Source organism: Procambarus clarkii, chromosome 10 (genome assembly GCF_040958095.1).
Source record: "Procambarus clarkii isolate CNS0578487 chromosome 10, FALCON_Pclarkii_2.0, whole genome shotgun sequence".
In the NCBI taxonomy this organism is placed as follows: domain Eukaryota; kingdom Metazoa; phylum Arthropoda; class Malacostraca; order Decapoda; family Cambaridae; genus Procambarus; species Procambarus clarkii.
The window spans coordinates 23,117,842-23,130,071 of NC_091159.1; the positions used below are offsets into that span (position 1 = coordinate 23,117,842).

The following is a 12,230-nucleotide window of genomic DNA, read 5'->3' on the forward strand; positions in this document are numbered from 1 at the left end:
GGGTGACGTCAGGCGTAAACAAGGATCAGCTGGTGGTCGGTATGTGCCGCAGGAGGAACTCTTCCCCTTAATTACACCTACCATAAGCAGTATGGTTAGCAAGACGGTGCCTTCTTAAGCGCATATCGCACTCCACACTGGCTGTAAGACCCTTCCGAGAGGTTACTTGACGAAAATGTCTGTCAGACGGTTGTTGAGGTCGTTGCCGATGCGGAGGCAGACTGTGGTGGGAGCGCTGGTGGTGGCCACCGTCCTCTTCATAGTCTACCAGTTTACCTTCGTCGCTGAGCTGAGTGAGTCTAACAAGCCTCGTCAGCATCACCCAAACTCGCTCAAGCGGCACGTTGACAAGACAGACTCGACTAAGCAGAAATCCCTCGGTAAATATAAGTTGCACCCGAAAGATGTTCAGGTGCTGAAGACTGACGGTGAGAGCAAGAAGTCCATGAAGGGCGAGAGTGGGTCTGTGCTCAAGGAGCAGCAGCCACCACCAGCCAGGAACACTGGCAAGACTAAAGGTGTCTCGAACCCTGACGACCTAGTACACTCCCAGGGCAAGAAGGGTGCGGGGTCACAGGCGGGTTTGAGGACAACGTTTAAGTGCGTTACGTCGGGAAAAGTGATTTCGCAGAGTAAAGTAAACGATGACTATTGTGACTGCCCAGAAGATGGCTCTGATGAACCAAGAACAAATGCCTGTGTTAATGGGAAGTTCTCGTGCCTCAAATTTATAAAAGCCTTCCCAGAATCAATTCCCTCGGCATGGGTGAACGATGGTGTTTGTGACTGCTGTGACGGGTCAGATGAATGGAAGATGAGGAAGGTTGAATCGGCCCTTCCTCTGCAGCTGCAGGAGAAGGTTGGACGTTACTTGTCGCCGTGTCCAGATCGCTGCCCAGGTTAAGTGACTATTTATATTTTATAAATACAGTATGTATTTTATTTGAAGACTTATTCTAGATTGAATTTTCTTAATGAAAGGAAATATGAAAATGTTAACAAATTTATCTGAATTGTTTTTAATGAATTTGCAATCGTGAATTATCAATTGTATTTTATAAAATATTCAGTGCTTCTGGCATTGACTGCATATTTTTGAGAAATAGTGCTAGTGAGGTTCATAGTTTAGACAAGTATTTTGTAAAATCATTGACCAAACTATAGGTACTGTACCTGTTAGGCCTACGTTGATACAGTGTAGTAGTAGTAGGCCTTCCAGTGTGGAATTTTGTACTGGATTTTCTCATTGTAAGCTTATTTTTTGACTCTCGGTTGTGAAAAATCAGTTGCCATATTGTCAGCTTGAACTATAATGTAAGATATATATAGTGCCTTTGTTGTAGCATTTCTTAAAACATTTTATATGACTTGTCTTCCCATAATTTGTTGGAGAACATTATCATTACATTTTTGAACGGCTATAAATGTTTTGCAACACATTAAAAAGCTATAGGAACTATTTTTATTGTATTTCAAAATGTATTTATTTGTAATAATGATATTATTTGTAAACATAAAAAGTGATTGCATTAGTAGTACTGAATTATATTGTGTCAAATTAATAATTAGGCATAAAGCAATGAAATGTTTTTCTCAATATTTAATCGAATGAAACAAAACATAATCAAGTAGGCTATATATATTTTCAGTTGTGCTGGTGATGGCTACAATGTGCACGGTTACTAGGCCATGCATTTTCAGTGTTCATTTTTATATTCAACCAAAGGAGATAGTGCATTGTCTTTTATATTTATTTTGATACCATATTTCTGTATTATAAATCAGATGTGTAGCCTAAGCCATATTAAATTTTCCTTGTGGCTAGAGTAAAGTCACCAGTAAAATGTAGTGTCCATTAGTACGTAGAATGATGCCAAAAAATGGCAGGAACTCTTTCAGTATACTTCAGTGTTATATCAAAACATAAGAGGTACCTAATACCAAACAATAGAATAATTATTGTATTGTTTGGTTTTTCATCATTCAGGACATGGCACTGACAGAAATCATAAGAATATTTAGTTTTTTTGCATTATATGTAAGTTAATTTGTTCCTTTGTTTTTAGCAGATGGAAAGATATCAGGAAATGCTTAGAAAGATGTACTGTATTCTTGGTAGTAAACACTGTCCTGTTGCCAGTATCCAAACACCAAAACCAAGTAATGTATCTCTGAACTGGCTAAAAATTACATAAATTTATGCCAAACTTGCCATGTTAAATTGCATACATGCATGCATATACCTGTACTCACCTAATTGTGCTTGCGGGGGTTGAGCTCTGGCTCTTTGGTCCCGCCTCTCATCCATCAATCAACAGGTGTACAGGTTCCTGAGTCTATTGGGCTCTATCATATCTACACTTGAAACTGTGTATGGAGTCAGCCTCCACCACATCACTTCCTAATGCATTCCATTTGTCAACCACTCTGACACTAAAAGAGTTCTTTCTAATATCTCTGTGGCTCATTTGGGCACTCAGTTTCCACCTGTGTCCCCTAGTGCGTGTGCCCCTTGTGTTAAATAGCCTGTCTTTATCAACCCTGTCGATTGCCTTGAGAATCTTGAATGTGGTGATCATGTCCCCCCTAACTCTTCTGTCTTCCAACGAAGTGAGGTTCAATTCCCGTAGTCTCTCCTCGTAGCTCATACCTCTCAGCTCAGGTACTAGTCTGGTGGCAAACCTTTGAACCTTTTCCAGTTTAGTCTTATGCTTGACTAGATATGGACTCCATGCTGGAGCCGCATACTCCAGGATTGGTCTGACATATGTGGTATATAATGTTCTGAAAGATTCCTTACACAAGTTTCTAAAGGCCATTCTTATGTTAGCCAACCTGGCATATGCTGCTGATGTTATCCTCTTGATATGAGCTTTAGGGGACAGGTCTGGTGTGATATCAACCCCCAGGTCTTTCTCTCTCTGACTTTTGAAGTATTTCATCTCCCAAATGATACCTTGTATCTGGTCTCCTGCTTCCTACCCCTATCTTCATTACATTACATTTGCTTAGGTTAAACTCTAACAGCCATTTGTTTGACCATTCCTGTAGCTTGTCCAGGTTTTCTTGAAGCCTCAAGCTGTCCTTCTCTGTCTTAATCCTTCTCATAATTTTGGCGTCATCAGCAAACATTGAGAGGAATGAGTCTATACCCTCTGAGAGATCATTTACGTATATCAGAAACAGGATAGGTCCAAGTACAGAGCACTGTGGGACTCCACTGGTGACTTCACGCCATTCTGAGGTCTCACCCCTCACTGTAACTCTGCTTCCTATTGCTTAGGTACTCCCATATCCACTGGAGCGCCCTACCAGTTACTCCTGCCTGTTTCTGCAGCTTATGCATCATTATATTTGTGTGCGTGTGTGTGTGTGTGTGTGTGTATACATGTACCTAGTAGCCAGAACGCACTTCTCAGCCTACTATGCAAGGCCTGATTTGCCTAAGGGCCAAGTGATTTTCTTTATTTTCAATAAATTGTTTCCAATTGGTATATTTTAAATATTTTTATTATATTATACTAGGAACATAAATTATTGATTTAGTTATGTTAATTTAGGTTAGGTTAAGATAGGTTAAGTAGGATTGGTTAGGTTCGGTCATATAGCTACGTTAGTTTTAACTCAAATTTTAAAAAAATTAGCTCAGGCATAATGAAATGAATAGCTTTATCATTTCATAAGAAAAAAATGAGAAAAATATTGAAATTCTGAAAACTTGGCCTATTAGGAAAATCGGGCCTTGCATAGTAGGCCCAGAACTGTGTTCTGGCTACTAGGTACGACATATATATATATATATATATATGTCGTACCTAGTAGCCAGAACGCACTTCTCAGCCTACTATGCAAGGCCCGATTTGCCTAATAAGCCAAGTTTTCATGAATTAATTGTTTTTCGACTACCTAACCTACCTAACCTAACCTAACCTAACGTTTTCGGCTACCTAACCTAACCTAACCTATAAAGATTGGTTAGGTTAGGTTAGGTAGGGTTGGTTAGGTTCGGTCATATATCTACGTTAATTTTAACTCCAATAAAACAAAATTGACCTCATACATAATGAAATGGGTAGCTTTATCATTTCATAAAAAAAAATTCGAGAAAATATATTATTCAGGAAAACTTGGCTTATTAGGCAAATCTGGCCTTGCATAGTAGGCTGAGAAGTGCGTTCTGGCTACTAGGTACGACATATATATATATATATATATATATATATATATATATATATATATATATATATATATATATATATATATATATATATATATATATATATATATATATATATATATATATATACAGTATATATATATATATATATATATATATATATATATATATACTGTATATATATACAGTATATATATATATATATATATATACAGTATATATATATATATATATATATATATAATATATATATATATATATATATGGTTTCCTCCGAGGCTATGGGTCCCCCTTCTTCCAGCCAGAGGTGGTACTCCCTTCCCTATATATATATATATATATGTCGTACCTAGTAGCCAGAACTCACTTCTCAGCCTACTATTCAAGGCCCGATTTGCCTAATAAGCCAAGTTTTCCTGAATTAATATATATACTATAATTTTTTTCTTATGAAATGATAAAGCAACCCTTTTCTCTATGTATGAGGTCAATTTTTTTTTATTGGAGTTAAAATTAACGTAGATATATGACCGAACCTAACCAACCCTACCTAACCTAACCTAACCTATATTTATAGGTAAGGTTAGGTTAGGTAGCCAAAAAAAGCTAGGTTAGGTTAGGTTAGGTTGGTTAGGTAGACGAAAAAACATTAATTCATGAAAACTTGGCTTATTAGGCAAATCGGGCCTTGAATAGTAGGCTGAGAAGTGCGTTCTGGCTATTAGGTACGACATATATATATATATATATATATATATATATATATATATATATATATATATATATATGTCGTACCTAGTAGCCAGAACTCACTTTTTGGCCTACTATTCAAGGCCCGATTTGCCTTATAAGCCAAGTTTTCCTGAATTAATATATTTTTTCTAATTTTTTGCTTATGAAATGATAAAGCCACCCATTTCGTTATGTATGAGGTCAATTTTTTTTATTGGAGTTAAAATTAACGTAGATATATGACCGAACCTAACCAACCCTACCTAACCTAACTTAACCTATCTTTATAGGTTAGGTTTGGTTAGGTAGCCGAAAAAGTTAGGTTAGGTTAGGTTAGGTAGGTTAGGTAGTCGAAAAACAATTAATTCATGAAAACTTGGCTTATTAGGCAAATCGGGCCTTCCATAGTAGGCTGAGAAGTGCGTTCTGGCTACTAGGTACGACATATATATATATATATATATATATATATATATATATATATATATATATATATATGTCGTACCTAATAGCCAGAACGCACTTCTCAGCCTACTATTCAAGGCCCGATTTGCCTAATAAGCCAAGTTTCCATGAATTAATGTTTTTTCGTCTACCTAACCTACCTAACCTAACCTAACCTAACTTTTTTTGGCTACCTAACCTAACCTTACCTATAAATATAGGTTAGGTTAGGTTAGGTAGGGTTGGTTAGGTTCGGTCATATATCTACGTTAATTTTAACTCCAATAAAAAAAAATTGACCTCATACATAGAGAAAAGGGTTGCTTTATCATTTCATAAGAAAAAAATTATAGTAAATATATTAATTCAGGAAAACTTGGCTTATTAGGCAAATCGGGCCTTGAATAGTAGGCTGAGAAGTGAGTTCTGGCTACTAGGTACGACATATATATATATATATAATATAACATAACACACACACACACACACACACGCTGGGAAGACGGGACACCACGAGTGTAGCTCTCATCCTGTAACTACACTTAGGTAATTACACACACACACACACACACACACACACACACACACACACACACACACACACACACACACGGAGCACCACTTGGCAAATGGAATTTAATGTTAATAAATGTCATGTTATGGAATGTGGAATAGGAGAACATAGACCCCACACAACCTATATATTATGTGAGAAATCTTTAAAGAATTCTGATAAAGAAAGAGATCTAGGAGTGGTTCTAGATAGAAAACTATCACCTGAGGACCACATTAAGAATATTGTGCAAGGAGCCTATGCAATGCTTTCTAACTTCAGAATTGCATTTAAATACATGGATGGCGATATACTAAAGAAATTGTTCATGACTTTTGTTAGGCCAAAGCTAGAATATGCAGCTGTTGTGTGGTGCCCATATCTTAAGAAGCACATCAACAAACTGGAAAAGGTGCAAAGACATGCTACTAAGTGGCTCCCAGAACTGAAGGGCAAGAGCTACGAGGAGAGGTTAGAAGCATTAAATATGCCAAAACTAGAAGACAGAAGAAAAAGAGGTGATATGATCACTACGTACAAAATAGTAACAGGAATTGATAAAATCGACAGGGAAGACTTCCTGAGACCTGGAACTTCAAGAACAAGAGGCCATAGATTTAAACTAGCTAAACACAGATGCCGAAGAAATATAAGAAAATTCACCTTCGCAAATAGAGTGGTAGACGGTTGGAACAAGTTAAGTGAGAAGGTGGTGGAGGCCAAGACCGTCAGTAGTTTCAAAGCGTTATATGACAAAGAGTGCTGGGAAGACGGGACACCACGAGCGTAGCTCTCATCCTGTAACTACACTTAGGTAATTACACTTAGGTAATTACACACACACATACACACACATACAGTAATATATCTTAGACCTTTATGGCCTGTGGTTCCCAGGGATTGAGCCACCATATATTCAGAGTATCTGGTGCTGGTGTCCGGACACTGGCATCTTGGTGGCAGGAACGCTATTGGGGACCTAATTGCACTGAAATGTAGGGGAAGGGGGTTATTATATAGACCAGTGTTTCTTAACCAGAACGCTGCAGAACCCAAAGATAACTAAGGGTTCATAGGCAAGATATACTGATAAATGGGCTAATGCTAATAATATGCAAAGGTATTGTTGAATTATTTTTGTGCTATTTTTCTCCTTTAACCAGTACCAAGGGCAAAGACAAATTGTCTCCTTTCAGTTGACAATGATATATCTCTGTGTTTAGATAAAGTACTGTATATATGACCTAGAATTATTTCAAAGGTGCAAAGGTTGAGAAATACTGATATATTCCAAAATATACATAGTTAAAGAACAGCACTTTATAGTTGGATAATTACAGATGCAACTGTGATGTCATTTTATAGATAAATTTCTCCTCTTGCACTGCATACCATCATTGTTTCCATGAATGAATTTGATGTTAGTGTCCAAATACTGGTGACTTTTCAGTAAGAGTATCCTAGGCTACATATTAACGTTTCTAGTTTTTAATGGAGATGATGAAGATGGAGAATTATTAACCATACACTTGTTGAGGGATTGTTGTCATGAGTTCCTACTTTAATAAATCAACTTGTCATCTGTGAAACTGTTTCTTATTTGTAATATACAAAATAATATATAAATGCAATATATTCATATGAAATGATTTGTGATGTCATTAGTACTTTGTCTTAATTTGCCTTGTTTCATGTCTACATAATTACCATATTTGTATCGTTTGATTATTCTAAGGATTTCCATACCTCTCGTCCAAATCACAGTTTGACATCTGGCTTGACATCATCATCTGCGTTTTGTTCCAAGTTTTATTTTTTATACTACATGTATGTTCACATGCTTTTCAGAAGCAGCTATTGGCCACATATGCCAGTTAACCAGCAATGTTGTAAGAAGTAATTGAACTGGAGAATTTGTGTATTATTTTCAATGTTCATATTCATCAGTTTTATTTGATTTTATTGTATGTGTGTGAAACTAGGCAATTTGTTAGCCTGCCTTTAGGGTAAGATTTCAGGCATTGAATACAGTTTTTCAGTTTTATACTGGCTGTTATGTTATGTGGTTTTATTAGCCACTAGTATAGTTGTTAAGTGCTGTGATAATGTTTTCATTCATTGTGAATATAGACTGAGTAGGTAGCAATATTACATTTAAGCAGCAATAACCTGAGAGTTGCGCGTCTTGTTACAAAACGCTCTGTACTGATCTCTGATTGCATTAGTCTGTTGGAAAATAGTTTTGTATAAAATAAGCAAATTAAATTTTTCATAAACTAATATATCATATAAGTATATATTATGGTTGCAGTACACGTGTACTTCTTCATACATTATGGTTGCGGTACATGTGTACTTCTTCATACATTATGGTTGCGGTACATGTGTACTTCCTCATACATTATGGTTGCTGTATACATGTACTACTTCATACTTTATGGTTGCGGTACACGTGTACTTCTTCGTATTTTATGGTTGCAGTACACGTGTACTGTACATACATTATGGTTGCAGTACGTAGGTACTGTTCATACATCGTCAAATAAAGCCCCCAGTATAGTCATGCAGTCTTGGTAACATTTTAATTCTCAACATAATGTAGTCAAACAGTGATTATTTAATCTTTGGTAATTAATAGTGTACAGCAAGACCTGTTTTCTGGGGGGAGCCCCGTCGGCTCCCCGGAGCTATCCCAGGCTGATATGCTAATGTCAGACTTTGGCATCAGTCATGTGTATGGAGTTGGCATCAGTCATGTGTATGGAGTTCTTAGGCCTACCGGGGACCACGGCCAGAACCGGGCCCCCTCAGAGAGGCAAGGGGAGCAATGGCCTATAGAAGCCCCCGTGTAGTTGGAAGCATTCTATGTCTGCCATCGACCGGAACAGGCACCCAGAAAGGTAAGCGCCCCAAAACAAACCCCTATTCTGGTTAAAATTGCTACCTAAAACCGAACTAGTGGATAGAACTCCCCAACCGAAAACAAGCAAACTAGTGTGACGTCACACACTGCCGCGCCGCTGTCTGCGCAGCTCCCCCCTCCCCGGGAGGGGGAAGGGGGAGCCCCAGACCCCCCGCGCCGGCTACCCACACCTCAGTTCTTGAGGCTGATGCTATAGGCGATGGTCGTGTGCTCTGGCTCCGGTGTCGCTACTGCACTGTGCTTTGAGTGTGGTGTTAGTTTTGTGGGTGCGAGAGCCAGGAGTTATCTTCAGTACTCGGGCTGCATGCGCCTAGGGCTGCCTTCCCTAGGTGCCCTGTAAGTACTGCCCTTGGGGCTTGGGGCCACCTTCCACAGGCTCCTCGGGGTCTGCCTCTGCTGGTCCGTTTTACCTTTCGGTTTTTCAGCCGCCTGTTGGGCTCTTGGGTGTTCTGTTCTCCCTTGTTACCGGCAGGTAAGAGGCAGTTTGCACTGGTAGGGGCGCAGGGTGCTGCTCAGCTTGTAATTCCCGACATCGCGGCCGGCTCTGTTCCTTGGGGTTCGCTGTCCTCTTGCGGGGTTTTGTTTTTCTTTTTGTTTTTGCCTGGTGGGGGGTTCTGTCATTTTATTCAGTTAGTTTTTGCCCTTCCACTGTTCTCCTCGGTGGCGCCCCCTGCTAGGTCCCCGTGAGTGTACACGTCCCTGGGGTTCAGCTTTAGAAGTTTCTGCTCTTTTGGTCGTGGTGATAGTTTTGTTCGTTTGCAGCCGTCTCCTTCTTTTCTGGCGAAGAATGAGACTGCTGCGTTCCGGAGGGGTCCATGGGTGGTTGATGCTTGGTTGGTCTGGCCGGGGGTGCATCATGTTTTGTGTCCGGTTGCGGCACTTCGCCGTTATTTGCGTGCCCCAGCTTCTGTGTCCGGGGACGCGCTGTGGGTTGATCCGGTTTCCCTTCTTCCCTGTTCGCGGGTTCGGGTCTCTCAGGTCGTCCGCAGGGTTATTAGGTCTAGCCAGCCTGCGGTCTATCCCCGTGCCCATGACGTTCGTAAGTTCGCGGCTCTTGCTGCCGTCTTTGGGAATATGTCTTGGTCTGATATTCGGGCGCGGGGATTTTGGCGGTCGAACAGGGTCCTGGCTGCTCGTTACCTTGTGAATGTCCCTGGCCCTCGTCGGGCCTGTGTTGCTTTGGGTCGGCGGTTGCAGCCAGTTGTCTCGGCTTCGAGTTGAGGGGTGAGCGACGACCGCCTCCCGGGTAAGTCCCTCTTTTTCTGTCTGTGGGTAGTTAGCTCCGGGGAGCCGACGGGGCTCCCCCCAGAAAACCAGCGTTGAATGTAATGAAACACCATTTTCTGGGTGAGTCCCGGAGGCTCCCCGGCATCCCTCCCTCCCTCCGGTCGGCGGTTTTTCGCGTTTTTGACATCCAGCCTCAAGAACTGAGGTGTGGGTAGCCGGCGCGGGGGGTCTGGGGCTCCCCCTTCCCCCTCCCGGGGAGGGGGGAGCTGCGCAGACAGCGGCGCGGCAGTGTGTGACGTCACACTAGTTTGCTTGTTTTCGGTTGGGGAGTTCTATCCACTAGTTCGGTTTTAGGTAGCAATTTTAACCAGAATAGGGGTTTGTTTTGGGGCGCTTACCTTTCTGGGTGCCTGTTCCGGTCGATGGCAGACATAGAATGCTTCCAACTACACGGGGGCTTCTATAGGCCATTGCTCCCCTTGCCTCTCTGAGGGGGCCCGGTTCTGGCCGTGGTCCCCGGTAGGCCTAAGAACTCCATACACATGACTGATGCCAAAGTCTGACATTAGCATATCAGCCTGGGATAGCTCCGGGGAGCCTCCGGGACTCACCCAGAAAATGGCGTTCATTACATTCAACGCTGGTTTTTTATGTTGATTTGTTACCTTTTTTGTGCTAAAATGAACATTGAGAATTTCTCATAGAAAATGGTCCAGTACTGCAATAAAATTGTATCTTCTGTAAAAATGCAAATATGTATAACCTCTGTGGCAATTTTAATTTAAACTGCATAAATACAGTATAATAAATTATATGTTGTTTTTATGGTTAAACAAAAAAAATAATTAATTTTTATTTTCTTGCTTCAGATTATGTATATAGCTTTTAAATAATCATGGCAAAATGCCATTAATCAGTACCGCTCATCCATATGGCACCTGAACTTACCAACCCTTGGTCGCCTGCATGTAGTCTTGTCATTTGTGCTGCGTCTGTGATGCATCCATGCAGTCCTCATTTTGCCCGGCAGAGTTTTCAGATCCTCTAATGTTGTCCTGGGTCTATCACTTCCCAAAAAGATAATTTTGGTAAGTCTGACATATTTCTTCCTAGCAAGATGCTCTCTGCATTGTAGCTTAATTGCTTTGATAATGATTTCTACTGGTGTTAAACTACCTGTAGTGTTGTATTGTTCTTGAGTCCTTTTTATGAGTTGTATATTAGACTTGATGTTTAAGACAGTATAGTCAATAAAAAGAATTCAATTCTCATAAAATTGCAATGTATTACAAAAAATATTATTTTCCATCAATGTTGCAGTTTGTACTGGGGAATAATTTCAGAGTAATGATAGTTTCCCATGCAATTTTCTAAGTGGCTTGAATTTCTCGTGGATGCAAGAGTCCCGAGCCGTTGAGCCAGCTAGAATGTCACATGTAACTGTTCTTTCAAATAGTGGTCAGGACTGGATTTAGGTCTTGTACCACTATAGGATGGTCAGCTCTTGTGCTGCCTCGTGCTACAGTCTTCCCGGCTTGGTGCCTTCTTTTGATAATTATTTACTATTGCACCTCTTGCTACCTCTCACAACCAATCCTGCTCCATTCACTCACTTTTTGCTAATATAACCACATTTGTTAGAATGGTAGAATGATAAAGCTTCCATACACCATTGCATTCAAGGTATTACCTCACATGGTCTTTCCAGATTGGTGCTGCCCTTTGATAATTACTTAAGGTATTCCCATGGTGTATTACCAGTGCCCAAATATACCTGCCATGTACTTACTAATATTTATGCCATGATCTAATCTGGATACAAGGCTTGCTAGTACATGATAGAGCAGGTACCAACTTAAACACTTCATTGTTTATTAATGACTTCATTGTAAATAATGTGTAAAAGGGGGGGGGGGGGCTGGCAGGTGTCAAGAATCAAAACACACACAATCATATTTCTGTCAAGCCTTAGATAGGGCCCTAGCTGAGGTCCTACTAGTACTGTGCCACCTCTCATGATCGTTGTTGGATAGTGAGGAGGAGGAGGAGGAAGGGAAAATAGGAGTAGACAATAAGAGGGAAAGATGACCTTTACCTCCATCAACCATGCCTCTCTTCCTCCCATAATTTTAACTAAAGTTTAAAGAATTATATAGAGGAAGATTATGAAAGAA

General features: G+C 40.2%; 1 protein-coding gene across 2 annotated transcripts in view; it reads left to right on the plus strand.

Moving 5' to 3' along the window:
• LOC123746138 (uncharacterized) overlaps positions 1 to 12,230 on the plus strand; it is a 17,028-nt gene continuing 4,798 nt past the window's right edge. Inside the window, exon 1 of one of the 2 annotated variants that reach the window (XM_045727435.2) lies at positions 1 to 899. In XM_045727435.2, coding sequence (XP_045583391.2) covers positions 176 to 899 — 724 coding nt within the window. In that variant the 5' untranslated portion in view covers positions 1 to 175. Of the gene's footprint in view, positions 900 to 10,574; positions 11,145 to 12,230 lie in introns of those variants that run through there. The other variant, XR_011227977.1, reaches the window with a different exon arrangement.